Source organism: Crocodylus porosus, unplaced genomic scaffold, assembly GCF_001723895.1.
Source record: "Crocodylus porosus isolate Cpor-Errol unplaced genomic scaffold, CroPor_comp1, whole genome shotgun sequence".
NCBI classification, from domain to species: domain Eukaryota; kingdom Metazoa; phylum Chordata; order Crocodylia; family Crocodylidae; genus Crocodylus; species Crocodylus porosus.
In genome coordinates, this window is record NW_017728916.1 from 28,675,269 (window position 1) to 28,694,146 (window position 18,878).

The 18,878-nt window shown below is 48.9% G+C and overlaps 1 protein-coding gene across 10 annotated transcripts in view; it reads left to right on the plus strand.

Moving 5' to 3' along the window:
• Window positions 1-18,878, plus strand: part of MYOCD (myocardin) — a 95,610-nt gene that overhangs the window by 44,146 nt on the left and 32,586 nt on the right. For all 10 annotated transcript variants that reach the window (XM_019536514.1, XM_019536515.1, XM_019536517.1 and 7 more), the window contains one exon: window positions 2,612-2,773. In XM_019536514.1, coding sequence (XP_019392059.1) covers window positions 2,612-2,773 — 162 coding nt within the window. The remainder of the gene's footprint in view (window positions 1-2,611; window positions 2,774-18,878) is intronic.

Below are 18,878 nucleotides of genomic sequence, written 5' to 3' on the forward strand. Positions count from 1 at the left end.
AAGTGTTTTCCTTCATTGATCTATAACATTTTTAAAACATAGCAGGGAGTGGGCCAAGTTATCACAACACTAGATTCCCACTAAAGGCAGGGAGACTCCTCTGCACAGGTTGAATTCTGCCTAGCTCTTCAGTAAATAGTGTTTCAACTTTATATGTCTAAGTGCTACTTACACATTCAAATATAGCTCTCTCTGCCTGTATTGCTGGCAGTTACACAGAGCTTGAATCAGGGGTCATCAACCCCTGGCACAGGTGCCAGAACATGGCACGTGAAGGCATTTTGCTTGGTACACATGCCTTCAGGTGAATGGCAGGGAAAGGGCCGGGGCTGTGGTGCCACAAGGATCAGGCCACTTGTGGCTCCCCATCATACTCTCTGAGGCATGTGTGCAACAAGCAGAGTTTCATGGTTTTATAGTGTCTAGGGTCAGAAGTGACCTGAACAGATCATCAAGTCTGACCCCCCTGCCCTAGGCAGGAACGAGTGCTGGGATCATAATACCCAAGCCAGATATGTATCCAACCTCCTCTTGAAGACTCCCAAGATAGGGGAGAGCACCACCGCCCTTGAGAGCCCATTTCAGAGCCTGGCAGCCCTAACCATAAAGTGATGCCTCCTGAGATCAAGCCTGAACCTACTCTCAATCAATTTGTGGCCGTAACTGGAAACTGGTAGAGGAATAAAGGGCTTCCTACCTCTCAGCTGAACTGTCTACTGCAGGGGGCTCAGCCCTAGGCTGTCACCACCCAGTAATCCTGGCCCCAGCCATGGGGTCTTCATGGAGACCAACCCAGGACCCACGTGGGCAGGGCACACTTGGCTAGGTGGATGGAATGGGGCCATGGGTGGAAGGGGCCAGGCCCAGGATCTTGGGGTGGGTACAGCATGGGGCTGGGGCCCAGGGCAGAGCTGTAATCCATTCTCAGCATGCCCCTGCCTATGGAATTGGTGCCTGTCACAGGGATATGTAGCCAGTGGATTGTGGTTCTTCTCCCCCACCCCCTCCCCCCCAAGTCCTGGCCCTGTGCTGTCACTTCCCCAAAATCCTGGCCCCAGCCCTGACCCTAGCCCCCAAATGCCGCTTCTTGCCCACCCAGAGCACCATCCCATCCACATGGGAAAGCATGCCCTGCCTGCATGGGTCCTGGGCCGGTCTCTAGGGAGACCCTGCCTGACCATCCCATTCAAAAACCCTGGCAGTAGGAGCAGGCGGTACCCAGAGTGACACTGGTGGAGGCAGCTAGAAGTGTCCACCACTGCTGGGGCTGCCAGAAACTGGAGTCTGGCCACCCCACTGCCCCAGCCCTGTTGCGTTGGGGCAGGGGGGACAACAGGACTGGCTGCACATGCCATGGCCTAGGCTGCCCCCTCTGTTTGGGCCAGGTGGGGCTGAGGGACATATCTCTTGATGGGCCAGATCTGATCTGCAGGCTGTATTTTGCCCACCCCTAGTCTACTGGTTACTGTAATTATCCAGGGAGTGGGAGGGGTAGTTTCTAGCCTCCACTCTTCTAGCAGGTGGTCGAACACGTATCTTTCAGCCAAGTACTATAACCACTAAGCAATGGGCTAGGCATTGCCCAGACTTACAGTGGTGGCCACCCTTTTTGGCTGGCATGCCATGAATTAGCCCTATGTGCTCTGCAAGTACTAGTCCAATCCCCTTGTCCTGCCAGCTTTCTGCTCCCTGCCCTGTCTGCCACTGTGCTGCCTGTCCCCTCCCCAGTGTGCCACAGACCACACACATACTGTGCCACTTGTGGCACTTGAGCCTCAAGTTCACCACCCCTGGCCCAGAGCGCCTTCTAGCTTGCCTCTTGAAGCTTGGCGGCCAGGAGGGGGAGATGCATGGGACCAGGAAGTGAACAAGTCAGAGAGAGTGCAACAGTGGACACGACTACACGTTCATTAATGCACCATAGTTAAGGTTCAAATTACTTTGACTTTTGCGGGGGGGTCTACAAAAAAAATTGGGCTGCCCATCACAATGCCCTAATAAAATTGGAGACCCCGCAAGTTGTGATTTTCAAATCTTATGGGGGGGGCTCTCTTCTCTTATATGGGGGATCAGCCCCCTCCAAGCTCCCTCATAATTTGAACCCTGATCATAGTTACTGCACATTCAGTTTAGTACTTGGTAATCAATGCGCAGTAACTTGTGCTACTGCACAGTAGTGCCAGTGCATGGTTTTTAGTGATACTTACTGTGCAGTAGCCTAATACTGCTGCATGGTAATGTATTAGCACCGTTTTTGCCTGACACGCTACTGCACAGTGTTATTAGACTACTGTGCAGTTAATGTCTCATGTCGAAGCACCCAGTGAGAAGGATAATTGACCTAGAAATGAGAGGACCTTAGGTTCTGGCAGATAGTCCTAATGACTTTTATGTATCTTGCATTTAATATTCATTGAGTAAGATGGACAAACTGTAGAGAGAGAGATTCTACCTTGAAAGGGCAGGGGCCAGATCTTAGGCAGTGACAGTATTCTCTTGCTGAGCCAAGACAACTGTGTTGAAGGAGAAGCAAGTTATCACTGGGAGCTCTGCATATAGAGGTCATTCTTGTCGGCTCTGCAAACTGATGCTTTCAATTTTGGCCCTTTAGACTCAGCTGCGGAGGGGTCCATTCAATCTACCCAGATGAAGCTGAAAAGAGCCCGACTTGCAGATGACTTGAATGAAAAAATTGCTCTCAGGCCAGGTCCCTTGGAGCTGGTGGAAAAGAATATTATTCCTGTTGATTCTGCTGTGAAAGAGGCCATAAAAGGTACTCTGAGTGAAAAACTGTATTTTGTATCATGAGTATGCATGCTACACAGGTACGCAGATTGATGAAGCTATTCATATATTACGTATAATACTAAAATATATAGCCTTAATGGTATTAAGAGATCAATACAAAGTTAAGAGCTTAAGAGTACACTACTCAGCCCATAATGTTTTCATTGCAAGCAGCCCCAACCAGAACATCATGTGTTATCCTGACCCAGGTCTAAGAGGAGAAAGCAAGCTCTAATCTCAGAGCAATGATTTGCATCCAATTGCCTAGGTAACAGTCACCTCTAACTAGATTTAGTATCCTTTCCCCATGTATTAGGTGTGGAAGGATTACTGCCTATCCTATGCCCAAGGACTGAGAGAACGAATTTCTGCCTGCCTTGGGTTGGCAGGCTTCAGCATACCTAGTAGTTCTCCCTGCCATTGCTTGGCACAAATATCTACATTAATTCTGTACTCTGAGCAGTTATTTAGGCTGTTAGACACACAGGGCAGAAAGTCCAGTCATTAACATGGAAGGCAATCCCCAGGGGTAACCGGGCAGTTACTTAGATGCATGATTTTATATTTGCTTAGTTGGTTGTTTTTGTGCCTCTGTCCAGAAAATCAAATATTAGTCCATATGAACAGGAGAATTAATATTACTTTAATCTATTATACAAATGGGGTCTGGTGAGCAGAAACCATATGTTTGCTAAGAGTGGTGATGTATCTATTTGGTGTGGTGTCTGTGTGCGCATCATAGATAGGGCTGAATTCTGTCTGTACCTTGTCTAATTTATTTGGGCAAAATGATTGTTTCATGGTCCCAAATTAGAAAAGCAACAGTTTACCTTTCTCTTTGCATTGATTTGAATGGCCACACTGATTCATGAGCAAAAGAAAATCAATTAATAGGTATCTTTCATAGCAGCTAGTGTCACTCACCTGCACCGAGTTCTCTCCTGTCCGAGCATTGTTGCTGTAGTAGGCAGCCTCTTCACTGTCACTAAAGCCCAAGTCCAACTCTAAGCTTTAGGCTTATAAAGGCACATGTGTAAATGGAACTTTTAATGGCACCTACATGGATTTTATTTCTTATTCACATTTTTGTAAATAGACTTGAACCTCTGAGCATATTCAGAGGGATCTACTACAGTTACTTGACTCTTCTGTAAATGTATTCCACCTACAAAAGCTAGTAAGTCCGTATAAATCTCTGGAAGCTTATTCAGAGAATAATCACAACTAATGACCATTTGACCCCAGAGAATGAGTTAAAAGTAATTGCGCCTAGTAGTTAAAAGTCTTGCCAGGAAGCATAAAATCCATAGTCTAGGCCTCCCCTGAGTGAAATGAGGCTGAAATCCACATTTCCTGTTTCCCATTACAGAATCCTAACTGCCAGGCCAAGAGGGCCACCCACCATTTCTTTTGAAGGAGGTCAGTTGGGAACCAAAAAGGAAAAATATGTAGGGCCAGAAAGAGACTACATGAGACAGAGCCTTGCTTTACAGCTTTCTGGGCACATCTACACATGTATTTGATACAGGAGCAGTTTAGTTGCAAGAAAATTACTCGCAAGTCAATGGTCCCAGGCAGGTGTCTACACATGCAGGAATGTGGCAGCAGATTTGCTGCTTTTAGCACCAAACTGCTGCTGCACCCTTTGGGCCTGTGACAGGCCCTGCCACCACTGGGAGGAAGCCACCTGGCCAGGAGCAGTATGTGCAGCAGAGGGGCAGCACACAGCACTGCTCTCCTCCCTACCTGTGCCTCCCTACACCATGGCTGCTCCAGACCTTTCACCTGACAATCAGCTCCACTAGCTGGCTGACAGCTGTCTAAGCTCTCCCAGCTCCCCCATGAACAGTAACCACCTGGCCAGCCACCACACGCCACCCCAGGGCTGCCACCACTGTTCAGCTGCTGCCTTGATGCCATCTAGTTGGCTGGACCTCAGCATAGACACTGATGACACGCTGCTAGACACCACTGCCAGGGCTACCCTTACCCTCCTGGGCTTCCAGTTCCACCACCTCTCAGGCCAGCCAGGACTGGTGGCTGCACATCATCCAGCACACCTGGGATGACAAGAAGTGACTGGAGGTATTCCACATGAATGGAGGCCACTTTCTGGGATCTCCTGGAGCCACTCCAGTTATACCTGGAGCACCAGGACATATGCAGCCACCCCTCCCTGCAGACACCCCACTGCCCTCTCCCTGCTAAAGCTGACCACACTCACCATCTTGCAGTACATCAGGTCTGCTGCCTCCTGGGGGCTCGTGTCCGGGATGTAACTGAGAGGATCCCCAAACTCATCTGGCCCACAAGCTACCACCCCATGCTACTCATCTATATAGGTACAAATGACATAGCTCAGAACAGTCCTGGCTGGGTGATGAGTGACTGCAGGGCTCTGGGGGCTGGGCTCAAGAGTTTGGGGTTTCAGGTAGTTTTTTCCTCTATCCTACCAGTCATGGGTTGTGGACCTCAAAGGGAGAGATGTACTGGAGAGGTTAACAGAAGACTCTGGTGATGGTGCCATCATGAACGCTTTGGCTTCTTTGGCCATGGGTCCACACTTCAGGGAGAGAGGCAGCAGCTTGTTGGGAAGTGATTGCCTCCACTTCACCCTAACAGGGAAGAAGCTCTTCTCAGCTAAGGTGGCTGACCTACTTGACAGGGCTTTAAACTAGGATCACCAGAGATGGGAAGTCAATAAACAGTTCTAGCCCAGGTCACAACAACCACAGTACTAACAGGCTAGATAGCCCAAGAGAGTCCACTTCAAAAACAGCCCAAGGAAAGGTCACGTCACAGTGCACAGGGAAGCCCAGGGCTTCCCAAGGCAGGCTCAGCTGCCTGTACACAAATGCCAGGAGTTTGGGAAACAAGCAAGAGGAACTGGACCTCCCCTTGAGTGACAATGATTATGCTCTTGTAGGAATAACAGAGACCTGGTGGGACTTCACGTACAAAGGCTATACCTTGTACAGGAGAGAAGTGTTAGGAAGAGGGGTGGGGCTGTAGCTCTCTATATGAAAGAGCAGTACACTTCCCTTCAAACTGAGTAACAACCCAGGAGGGCATCTTGAGACCCTCTGGGTTAAAATACAGGGGGAGCATGGGAAAGGGGATATAACTGTAGGAGTCTATTACAGACCTCCCAACCAAGATGAAGAGCTGGATTGAGAATTCAATAGGGAACTGGCTGAGGCTGCACGCTCCTGAAGCTTCATTGTCATGGGGGACTTCAATCTCCCCGACATCTTGTGGGAAAAACACATGGCCAAATCTGACTGGTTGCATAGCTTCCTCACTTGCATTGTTGTCCTCTACCTAACACAAGAGTTCTACGGGCTGACTAGGGGAGAAGCACTGCTGGATTGGGTTCTGGCGAAAGGGGATGATCTGGTGAGCAACCTGAGGATCAAGGAGAAGCTCAGTGACAGTGACCACGAACTGATCACTTTCTCTGTCCAATGCAGGGTGGACAAATGTCTCAGCAAAACAGAAATCATCAACTTTGGGAAGCCTGACTTTCAGAAACTCAAGAGACTGGTCAGCCAGGCACTAAGAGACCATGGGGTCTTAGAAAGGGGGGGTCCATGAGGAATGGTTGTTCCTTAAGAGTGCAATCTTCTAAGTGCAAGAAAAGTCCATTCTGTCCTGCAGGATATGCAGTCAGTGGGCTGGGAAACCCTCTTTGCTAAATAGAGAAATTTTGGACCTCCTGAAACTAAAAAAAGAAGTCTACACCAGATGGAAAACGGGAGTCATTACCAAGGAGAACTACACAGCACTAGCTTTCACCTATCGAGAGCAGACCTGAAAAACCAAGGAAGAAACTGAACTCAGGCTAGCCCGGGAATCAAGTACAACAAAAAGTCCGTATTCAGGTATGTGGAAAGTCAAAAGAAAAACAAAACATTGAACCCCTACAAAAATCAAATGGGGTAGCTGATATCTGACACTCAGGAAAAGACCAATCTCCTAAATGATTACTTTGCATAGGTCTTCCACCCATCCCAATGGGTCACCCTGTCAGATAGGATGCAAAACATCCAGGGGGTAGGAAATGGACCCACAATAGATGTAGAGCAAGTAAGGGAACACCTTGAGAGGCTCGACATCCACAAGCCTGCAGGCCCAGACAGAATGCACCCAAGAGTCTTGAAGGAGCTGGCAGACATCATAGTGCCCCCTATGGAGAACATATTTGAAATCTTGTGGCACTCAGGAGAGGTACCAGAGGACTGAAAAAGAGCCAATGTGGTCCCAATCTTCAAAAAAGGAAGGAGAGAAGACCTGAGGAATTACAGACAAATCAGTCTGACATCCATCCCTGGAAAGGTCCTGGAGAAAATTATCCAGAGTTCCATTCGCAGCAGGCTAACAGAAGGAAATTTTCTGAGTGCTAGCCAACATGGCTTTGTTGCTAGATGGTCCTGCCTGACTAACCTCATCTCCTTTTATGACCAGGTGACACATTGCCTCGACAAGGGAGATGAGGTTGATGTCATATGTCTGGATTTGAAGAAGACCTTTGACTTGGTCTTCCATGATGTCCTCATGGCTAAGCTGGAGAACTGTGGCCTCGACCATCTCATAGTCCGATGGCTGGGGAACTGGCTCCAGGGTCAAACCAAAAGAGTATTAATAGATGGGAGCAAATCAACTTGGTGCAAGGTGACCAGTGCTATCCCTCAGGGCTCAGGGCTTGGGCTAATACTCTTCAACTTCTTCATAGATGTTAGGAGCTGGAAGGGACCTTACAGATCATTGGGTCCAGCCCTCCTGCACTTGGGCAGGAAAGACCACTGGGATCAGATGACCCCAGCAAGATGGGTGTCAAGACGCTTTTTGAAGATTGCTGGGGTGATAAATAATCTGGATTCAGGCATCACATGAGGACTGGCAAAGTTTGCAAATGACACTAAACTATGGGGGAAGGCGGTCACACTGGAGGATAGGCTGGGGATACAGGCTGACCTGGACAGGCTCACAAGGTGAGCAGACCAAAACCTGATGGCATTTAACGCAGAAAAGTACAGGGTTCCCCACCTTGGGAGGGAGAACCACCATCATATTTATAGGCTCAGCAGTGCTACATTTGTTAGCACCATAACTGAAAGAGACTTGGGGGTCTTGATTGACCACAAGATGCATGAGTCACCAATGCAATGCTGTAGCCGGCAAAGCAAACCTAACTCTGGCATGCATCCCCGATGCATCTCAAGCAAAACCAGGGACGTCATCCTCCCACTTTACTTGGCATTAGTGAGGCCACAGCTGGAGTACTGCCTCCAGTTTTGGGCCCTCCACTTCAGAAGAGAGGTGGATAAGCTTGAGAGAGTCCGAAGGAGAGCCACCCACATCATCAAAGGCCAAGAAATCAAGACTTATGGGGAGAGGCTGAGGGACATGGGGTTCTTCAGTCTGGAGACAAGAAGGCTCAGGGGGGACTTAGTGGCAGTCTTTTAGTATATAAGGGGGGTGCACTAAGATCTGGGAGAACAGTTCTCCACCAGGGCTCCCCAAGGGATAACAAGTTCTAATGGCCACAAACTTCTGGAAAGCCAGTTTAGACTGGATATAAGGAAAAACTCCTTTACAGTCCAAGTGTCTCGGGTCTGAAACAGACTCCCCCCAGAGGTGGTGCAGGCACCTACTCTGGACTCATTCAAAAGGTGTTTGGATGTTTATCTTGCTGGGATCATTTGACCCCAGCAGACTTCCTGCCTATGGCAAGGGACCTGGACTCCATGATCTTGTAAGGTCCCTCCCAGCCCCTAATGTCTATTAAATCTATCTCTTTGCCATGGGCAAGGCCACCACCAGGGATGCCATCCTGGAGGTGTGTGGCTGGACCCACACCATGGTGGAGTGCACCTTCGACCACCTCTAGGGCCACTGGCACACCCTCACTGCCCACCTTGATTTCACTGAAGATAGCCTCCCCCAGGTCATCATTCCAGCCTGCATGCTGCATAACTACTGCAAGGCCCAGAAAGAGCTTTTCCCTGAGACCTGCGCAGAGGAAGCACAGTGGGCAGAGGGCGCCTGGCAGAGTAACACCACCTGCAGTGGCAGCAACAGCAGTGGCCACCCCCTACTAAGGCCCCAAGGGAGCTGCACACCCACCAGCAGGGGCCAGAGCACTGGATGCAAGGGACACTGGCTGACCATCTCCTGCACTCACCACTCTAGCCTATCTGGACCACCAACCACGGACCCCCTGACTCCCCCACTCACCCCCAGTACCTGCTCACTGCAGACACATCTCAGAAGAACAGGTTTTTAATCCTCACATCAAACAGACCCCCATCACCTCTCCCTCCCTAGCATAGTCCCCCTCCCTCCACCAAACAGAGCCCCTCCACCACCCCACCCACCAACAATAAAACACCTTCTTCCCTGTGCAAACTACCTACACTGTGCTTTGTGCACTGTCCCAGCATGGGGTACCATGGTGTGGGGGCACCTAGAAGGCAGAACCCAGAGGCAGGTGGCCAGCACCCCGGCCTCTGTCTGTTCTCGAATGGGTGCATACACTATGGTGAGTCCGGCAGCATGGGTGGCTCCTCCTCCAGCAGCTGGTGTCCAGGGCCAGCAGGGCCAGCACTGTGGTCCTTGCCATGCTGCAGGCAGCTCTGTCTCTGCACCTGCCTGGGGCCAGGGTGAACAGCAGGCCCAGGCCCAGGCATGGGGGCTTGGTGGCAGGGGCTGGGCCAGGAGCTCCTAGCTGCTGAAGGCAGCACAGGACCTCTTCCCAGGCCCATGGTGGGGCCTGCTGCTGGGTGGTAGGCAGCTGCCAGGGGGCAGGTGAGGCTAGGTTCAGGGGCTGGGCAGCAGGCAGCACAAAGGTGACCTCCAGGGCCAGGACAGTGTCCAGAACCCAGAGGTCATCATCCATGTCCTGTACTGCCCTGGCCAGGATTGTGGTCTGCTCCTGCAGCTCCTCCACCCACTCTTACTCCAGGGCCAGGAACTGTGCCTGGAACTCCTGGTCCACCCAGTCCCACACATCCTCACAGGCCATGTCCTCCACCTGCCAGTTTTTTTTATATAAAATATATCTATTTTTTTTGGTATGTATGTGTATATATGCATACACACATACACATATATATATATATATATATATACACACACACACACACACACATCCTCTCTCATATACTTCCATTGCACCTTTCCTTTTCCAAAGCACCTTAATAAACCCACGCACCCATTACAATAAATGCACCCACTCCCCTGCACCCTCACACACCCACCCTCTGCCCTTCCCTAACCCAAAACACAGTCTTTTAGACCCAGCCCCAATTTGGGGTTTCCCTTCTCAGTCCTTGTTGCTGCTGCTGTCACTGTCACTTCCACTGCCTGTTGTTGTCCTCCTCGCTGTCTTCAGGTCCAGTTGTGTCATTGTCCCCCTCATTCTCTCTGTCTACTTCCTTTCCTGGGGGTGCTTTGAACAGCGTGTGCCATGTGTCCTTTTTCCGAGTGGAGTTGGCTGCATCCTCTCCATCTTCTCCCACTGTTTTCTGGTAGTAGGACTTCCAGAGTCCACTCAGAAACATTTTAACACCATCCATTTACTAGAACTAAATGTGGCCATACATCAGGAGGTTCCTGCATTGCCACAGGGCACTCCTGATGCAGGACAGGACACAAACAGGTCAAAGAGGGTTGTGTGGGGTCCCTGATGTTTCATCAGGTGTCCATACAGCGCCGCCTCTCTTGTCATCAGCTTGACTCCTGTCACTTCCTCCAGGAGCCAGCTTACCTTTTTCCACACTCCCTTGGCACAGGGGCAGAGACAAAAGTGGTGGTCGATGGTCTCGATCACACCCTGGCAGCTTTCCCTGGGACAGCTGGGTCTAGACTATCATCTTGCTCTGTGCCTCCATGTCTTCACTGGGAGTATGCTGTGAGCTATGAGCCAGTTCAAGTCTTTTCTCTCTGATCTTTTCTTAGGTCTTTGTGGAAGATCCAGTCTCAGACAGCCTAGCAGTCATTGTCAGGGAGCAGGTTCATGGTCAATAGCCTGTATCTGTTTCTGACTGCCTTCTGTATCTTCCTGTGATTGGACATGGTTTCTGGGCTGTCCTTTTGTAGCTGATACTCTCTGCAAAAATCCTTCAGCACCCTGTAGAACCAGGGGTATTCCATGGTGCATGGTCTCCCTCTGGCTGGAGTGTATACCCCGCATGGTCTCAGGAGATGACCTGTAAAATACTTGACAAGACAGGCTGTTTTGGACTCTGGCCCCATCGCCAGCTTGCAGATCTGGCTTGTGTACCATGCCCACAGGAACAGATGGATGTCTGGCATCCCCCTGCCCCTGGCCTGGTTTCTCTTTGTACATGGCCTTCCTTGCCACCTTCTCCATTCTGGATCCCCAAAAGAAGATGCACATGGCTCTCTGGATCCTGCGGGTGACACAGTTGGGTAGAGGGAAGACCAGTGTGGTGTACAGAAGCACTGGTAGCAACACCAACTTCATGAGTGCCACACACCCCCACATGGAGGCCAGGGCCAGATAGGCAAGGAACTTTTGTGGCTCCAGACCCCCTTGCAGCATCCCACCCCACCTTGCAGGCCAACCATTCTGCTGTGCTGCCACCCAGCCCGGCACCCAGGCTCAGGGGGCATGGGGCTCCTGGACAACTGGGACAAGGAGCTGCCCACACCCCTGCCCTCCCTGAAAGGTCTTCTCTGGGAAGGTGCCCCAGGGCCAGTCCCCACCCCACCCCACACTGCTGCTGTGCCCTGAGCATGCCCCTGCTGCTTGTGTCCCAGGGGCCGCACAAGGAGCTGTTTGCATGGACCAAGGGGTGCCCGACCCACTATGCCCTGCTGTTGCTAATGGCCATGGTGCCCTGGGCAAACCTGCGACCTGGCACAGGACCCTAAGCTTTGATGACACAGGGGGCAAGTCTGGGCTGTCCCACAACCTCCACCACTGCCTGGAGGGCTACCTGCGGCTGCATTACACATCCCTGCCCCCTGCAGCCAAGGAAGACATCACCACCAGCATCAATGCATTTCTTGGCATGTAAGAGGCCTGTGCCCACCTAGCTGTGGGGCATGGGCTGCTCAGTAAAGTTTTACACTGTCTCCTGCCTGGTCTGGCTGCACTGGCCAGGGATGGGGGTAGGTACCAGGGTAGGGAAGACCCCTCCCTCAGTGTGAGGCTTGCCACAGGGCTGGCATGGCTGGTGGCTCAGGTCAGACCCAGCTAGCAATGATGGCATGCAGCTCCACGTGGTGTCCTGGGACAGTGGGGCATGGTATGCAGGTACCTGGGCAAGGCCCCCGGGGAGGAGGTGGTGCTGGTGATGGCCAGTGGTAACATGGCCAGCTGTGCCTCATGGCTGGAGCTGAGGCTGCAGAGCTGTTGGGGCAGGTGCTGGTCCAGGCTCCTGAGCTGCTGGTGGAGGCTGCAGCTGGGGAGCTCAGCAAGATAGGCTGCTGCAGGCCTGAGGGGCCCTCCCCCAGTGACACATCACTGTGGGTGCCAGGCCAGGTGGGGACTTAGGCAGACCACCCTTGCTGCTCTATACAGCATGTCTGCAGCCTGGGTCCTAGGCATGAGGATGTCTATCAGATGCTGCATAGCATAAAGGGCATGGACTTGGTGGGCACTCTCCAACCAACGATTGTGGTTGGTGATTGCAACCCACTGTGCCTGCAAAGGCTTGACCCATGGCAGACAGTAGCCAGTGCAAAGACTCTGCGCCCCCAGGTCTTTGAAACACTGTCTTCAGACCTACACAGGAAATGGTGAGGCAGGAAAGCCTTTGGCTTCCATTTCACATTTGAACCCAATAACGCAAGGTATGCCACACCCATGAAAAGCCAGCCAGAAAAGCCTCTTCTATCAAAACAAAGGTGGCAGATTTCCCTTGCTTTCATGCACAGGGCTTGCTTTCTTGTCTCCCCATTACTTGTTTCATCTCTTTGTTTGGCACACAGTACTATAGAAAGTACACAGAGTGTTCACTGAAGGCTCAGTTTCCCAGAAGTTACTAGAGGGCAGGTTCCAATGTCATTCCTGTACTTCACAAGCCTGTAACTTTACAGAGCATTCACCTTTGAAGCTGAAATGTTCCAGGCTTGGCCTCTGCCTGAAGGGGAATATTTTAAGAAGGATATAATCAAAGACTCTTCAGTCATTTATGAAAAGAACACATTTCCACTTAATAAAAAGTTCTAAAGACATTTTTTTAAACAGAGCTCTGTCCAAAAGATCTGAAGTTTGGCATCTGAATTGTAGTGTGGAAGAGTTCTTGATGAGGGCTGGGGCCTTCGCTCAACTGGAAAACAATCTGTCTTAAGAACATTTATACAAGGCATCCTGGACTGCACAGTAGATGTGAAAGTGCATACTTATGCACACATGCTTCCAGGAGTGTCCCCCCAAGACTAAAGAGCATAGCCAGAGAAGGCCCTTTCCAGTGGAGGCAGCATGAATGGCAGAGAATCTGGGGGAAAATATTGTGCAAAAGTGGTAGTTGTCAGGCTTGTCTCAGTTCTTGCCTCTTAAACTGTCTTCTGCCTCCCCTACCTGTGACCAATACAGTTTAAAAGAGATGCAGTGGACCAACAAAGGAAAGCTTCGTGCTCTTTTTGACTATTTTTTTAAGCAGCAAGGAGGCCTAGAAGCTTTTCTTTCCTTACATTTTCTGCACAAGGAATTCTAAGGTCATTTTCAGCTCCCAATATACTCGGCAGGTACGTCTGAATTTTTAAAAAAGGGAGCCAAAGTGTTTGTTAGTCATTTGAATAAAATAGGGTTTAATAAAACAAGAGCTTTATACAGTCTTAATACAAATGTTTCCTCCATTTAAAATACCATTCTTTTGTGACACCCGTCAGACACTGAGGGCCCTATCTGAGGGACAGGTGCAGAAAAATATAATGTGACCTATTAAATTAAGTTTAATGGGGGACAACAAATAATGCCCGCTTAAAGCATGTGCCACATGCACCCCCATACAGAGCCCAGACGTAACTTTAGAATGATTACATATTTTGCTATTGCTTGCATAATTTCCCCTTCTTCCCTTACATATAATTTTTCTCATGTGCTTATTCTACACTGATTTTACATGAGGCCCCCAGCAGCTAAAGCTGGTCTTGACAACAGAAACCATAATTCCTAAATCATGACTGTATGGTTATTGCATGGTATCAGTATGGGTCAGAATTAAAGTTGTGTTAGGTATCTTACCTGTGCATTTCCACACTTCCACATGCTTGAATTCTTTTTGAGTGTAAACTTTCTCTCTAGCTGGGACCAGGAACAATGGCCTCAGACTTCAACAGAGGAAATTTAGGCTGGAGATTAGGAAGAACTTTCTGAGTGTGAAGGTGGTCAAGCATTGGCACAGGCTGCCTAAAGAAGTTACGTAATCTCCATCCCTGGATATTTTCAAGAGCAGGTTAGACAGATACTTGGCTGGCATGGTTTAGTCAAGGATGTTTCTGCCTTGACCAGGGAGCTAGACTAGATGACTTCCTGAGGTCCAGCCCTATTTTCCTAAGATCCTTTATTCCAAATTTCCAGGTTTCATAATTTTTGGTTTTGAGATAATGACAACACCCAGTAATGTTTATGTCTCTCTCTTTCAAATAGTAGTATAATCTCTCAGTCTTGATTCTAGTTTATCACAGCTTTTCCCTGGGGATTTATACCTTATCATATGAGAAATCCATCCTCCATGGTCACAACACTAAAGACTGTGGGCTGTAGTTATTGCCAGGCTCTCCCAGCAGTGAGGAACTCCCTGACATAGCAAGAGAGCTCCACGTGCTGGAAGGTACCTGTTGTCCCTGCTCTTCCATGAGACTTGGAACTGGTCATCAGGACTCAGTGGGAAGGCACTAGTCTACGAGAATTTGTGGCTTAAGTGTCAAAGAAATATATAGATTCATCATCTGATCTGGGCAGCTTCTGCTGCCAAGCAGCAGAGCTCCCACCACAAGTTTCAAGGAATCCCCTTGAAGGGAGGGTAAGTTGCAAGCTCCAGCCCTGTTCAAAGTATGAAACTCTCTTGAGGGCTCAGCAACCATCATCCCTTCTGTTGGATAGTGAAGACAAAAGGGCAGAATTGAGGATACCTCATCAAATTAATTTTGCTATTTTCTTTTTAATTTGAATGTGAAATTGCATGGCCACAATGCCCCATGCATCAGTTTTGCCATTTAAATGCCTCATATCAAAGGAGCACTACGGTGTGTTTGCCAAGTCAGTGACTCTCCTTGGCTCTGGCAGACAGAGAAAGGCGGGGGGAGGGGTACAACACAGAGCAGAGATGAGCATTGTTACTTTGAAACTTTAATTCTTTTGTTTTTGCAATTCCAGAAAGATGACAGGGCTTTAAACCATCTCACTTTAACCCTGGAATTTCAAATGTTTATACACTAGAAAGTACAGTTGATATGTTTGTCTAATCACCTCCAAGAGAGCGAATGCTAAGCACCAGAGCCAGTCTAAAAGCCTTAATGTCCCAGCAACAGGAGGCCATGTGCGCTTTGCATAGTTGTGGGGTGATATAACAGCCTTTTTTACCAGGTCCTTGTCATCACTCTGTCCACTACATTTGAAAAGACAATGCCCAGTGCATTAAAAACAGCCTCAAACAAACACCATTCTGCTTGAGATTACAGCAGAGACAGGATCATGAAACAACATGGATAGACCCAGATAGGGGTGAAAGCAGGAAAGATAAGGCTGGCATTCCCTTCCCCCCTGACTCAACACAGACTTTTGATATCAATTGAAAGATGCTGCACATTCCAGCCATGCTGTAGCCTGTACTGTGCCTATGACTGACATCCCTCAGATGCACAGCTTTAGCACATTTCTGTTTTGATCAATGCCTTTTAAAATCCAGCCCAGCTGTTCTGTGCATTAGATGGTCTCCTGGGTGGTAGTGCACAAGGATTCAACAGGGTTCCCTCAAAGTTCAAGACAGCAGGTGTATTGAAGTCAGATAATTTGCTCTGTGTCTTGGTCTGTCACACAGGTCTCGAGACAGAGCACATTTCATAAGGATCACAATTGTCACCCCTTAACACCTGCTCTATAAAGTCATCCTCCTGCACCAGAGGCAACATTACAGGGTGTATACCTTTTGAGGCATGCAGACTACAGACATTTTCTCTGCAGGTACATTTTGAAGTAACATCTGGCCCCTTCCTTCAAAACCTTCCTAGACCCCTTGCATTACTGCAAAAATAAGAGGAAACATCAGAAAAGTTCCAGTGTCCTGGCATGGGTAGGACTGACTAGCCTAGGACAAATGTTGTGCGCTGCATGAGACTTGCTTTCAGTTGCTGAGTACACTTGACTGCAGCAGCTTCCCAGATACATCAATTGTTATGGGGGGGGGAGGTTGTGATAGGTGAGTCATTGCCAAGGGAGGCGGCCCAACTACCAGGTGTGTGTGGATACTTGGAAGCCTTAGAAGGACAAAGGGGAGTATGTTTGACCCTGATAGCAACTAAAAATGCCCCTTTCACAAAGTTGGGCAGCACCCTGTCTTTCTTTGGAGATTATACAATTTAAGACAGCCTCTGGCCCACAGGCAGACAAACTTAGAAAGAGACACACACTCCTTCACTGGTAGGGACAAAAGAAGCTCTGCAAAAGGGATCTAGAACTGGCAGGATGGGTTGCTGTGGAGCAAAGAGACAGGCAACTAACTTTATATCCTCCTGTATGCAAGATGGGTTACATTATGGGCTTCTAGGCTGAAAGTTTCTTCCCCTCTATTCAGCACTGGTCAGGCCACATCTGCAATACTGTGTCCAGTATTGCAATCCCCACTACAGAAAGGATGTGGACAAATTGGAGAGAGCCCAGCAGAGGGCAATGAAAATGGTGAGAGGGCTGGGGCACATGAGTTATGAGGAGAGGCTGAGGGAATTGGGTTTATTTAGTCTAGGGAAGAGAAGACTGAGGGGATTTAATGGCAGGCTTCAACTACCTGAAGGGTGGTCTCAAAGACGATGGAGCTCACTGCTGTCAGTGATGACAGATCAAGGAGCAATGATCTCAAGTTGAAACACAGGAAGTTTAAGTTAGGTATTAGGAAAAACTTTCTCATTAGGAGGGTAGTTAAACACTGGAGCAGACTACCCAGAGAGGTTGTGGAATCTCTTTCCTTTGAGACAAAGCTTTAGCTGGGATGTTCTAGTTGAGGATAGTCCTTCTTTGAGCAGGGGGTTGCACTAGATGACCTCCTGAGGTCCCTTCCAACCCTAAATGTCTATGATTCTATGACTGTAGGGTGAGTTAGCTGGTAGCATCAGTTGACTCTCTTCCTGACACAATGATTATGGCAGATGAGCACAAGCTCTGTAAGTGCTGTAGGAGTCTAGTGAGAGATGGCTGGGGCAGTGGCTTAGCAAGTTGCCCCATATGCACAGTGGGGTCTTCATGTGTTTTCTCACATATTCTAGTATAACACACTGCAGGAGAGAAGACACTAAGCTTTATCTAGTGAGATACGATGTACAGGTCAGAGAATGAAGGAGTGTGTCAGTGAGAAGCTGCACATTGCTGTGCTTGGAGCAGAGACAGGTGTAAGCTCTTCCCTAGCCCTTCCTACTTCCCCATTTGTCACCTTGTTATCAGAGAGAGAAACTGCATGATACACACTTGAAGTGAGACTAAGCAGATCACAAGTGCGACAGCAATATTCCTTCCATTATCCACCTTCCTGCTTGCAGCCTTCCCAAGGACTCCCCTGATAGCTTTCCTTTTTCAGCGCTTTACTTATCAGTAGAAACCAGGGGGTCAAGAGCTCTTGCCTTTTGACTGTGGGACACTGTCCTGAGGAGTTTTCTGGGAGTCCCAAAGAGTTGTAATGTGCAGTCAGGGGCATGGATTCAGGACACGCAGTTGAAGTATTTCTTCCCACTCTTTGCACTTTGAGCTGGCGAAGAGTGGGTTGGGGCTGACCAGCCTAGAGACACCAGGTCTTTGTTTATCCACAACAAGGAGCCAAATAAATAGTGGCAGACTCCCCTTGGTCACGCCTCGGTCCTGAGAGAACCACCTCAAAGGTAGATTCCTCTGCTGAGGCTATAAGCTGAGGCTACAAGCAGTGCCCCGAGTGCCTTCAAGACTGTGATCTTGACATGTGTCCAGTGCAAATAATGGTGAGACCCATCAATCTCATTGCCCACAGGCCAGCAATCCCTCTAAGAGAACCACTGCTCTTTGGTGATGAACAACAAACTTGTTTATATTTAGAGACATTATATGACATCCAAAGATTCCCATAAGGCCCTTTCCCCCGAATCTTCTTGTCTGTGCCAAGAGCTCCTTCCAAGTCTCCTTTGGGAAGTCAATGGCTAGTTTTCATAAATGACTGTCTTGTGTCCCAGCTGCTGTACTGGAAGTGTCCATCTGCTGCTGGCAAGACTCCAAATGCTGTTTAGGCTGCTTGCATGTAGGAAAACTCTGCCACCATACATAATTGAACACAACTTATTCTGTTGATGTAAGCACCCTGGCACCAGAGAGAAGGCCACACTGCTTCTAGGAAGACAGAGTCAATAGTACAGACATATCAGGGTTCAATCCCAGATCAGAGTGGTATTGGAAAGGTGGCCATGAAAAAAACATCCTGCATGTTTAAGGACTTCTTTCCCTTTCCAGGCACATAACTACATGGAGGGCAGGGTAGATTTGTACCTTATAGACTAAACAAAGTGTGTGTGTGTGTGTACACAAACATATAGAGAGAGCACAAGCTTCCACAAATTGAAGCACACTTCATCAGATGCATGCTCAGATTGTCTATGGTCCTAAATACCTCACAGTCTCAGGGCTACGTTATATTCCACATATTAAGTGTGTAAGTGAACTTAAGCACCTAAGTGCAACTCTCTTCCACCCAGCTCAAATCCCTGAAAAACAATGCAAAACTTGGGTAGGTGGATTCTCCTCCTCCTCATTCTTGCTGCTTTTTTTGACCTGGTGTTAAGGCTAAGAGGACAGTGTATTACAAAAATAGAAGCTTTAATGTTTTTTTCAGGAACTCAAACAGGGTGGAATAGAATTGCATTTTTGCATTTAAGTGCATGTAGAT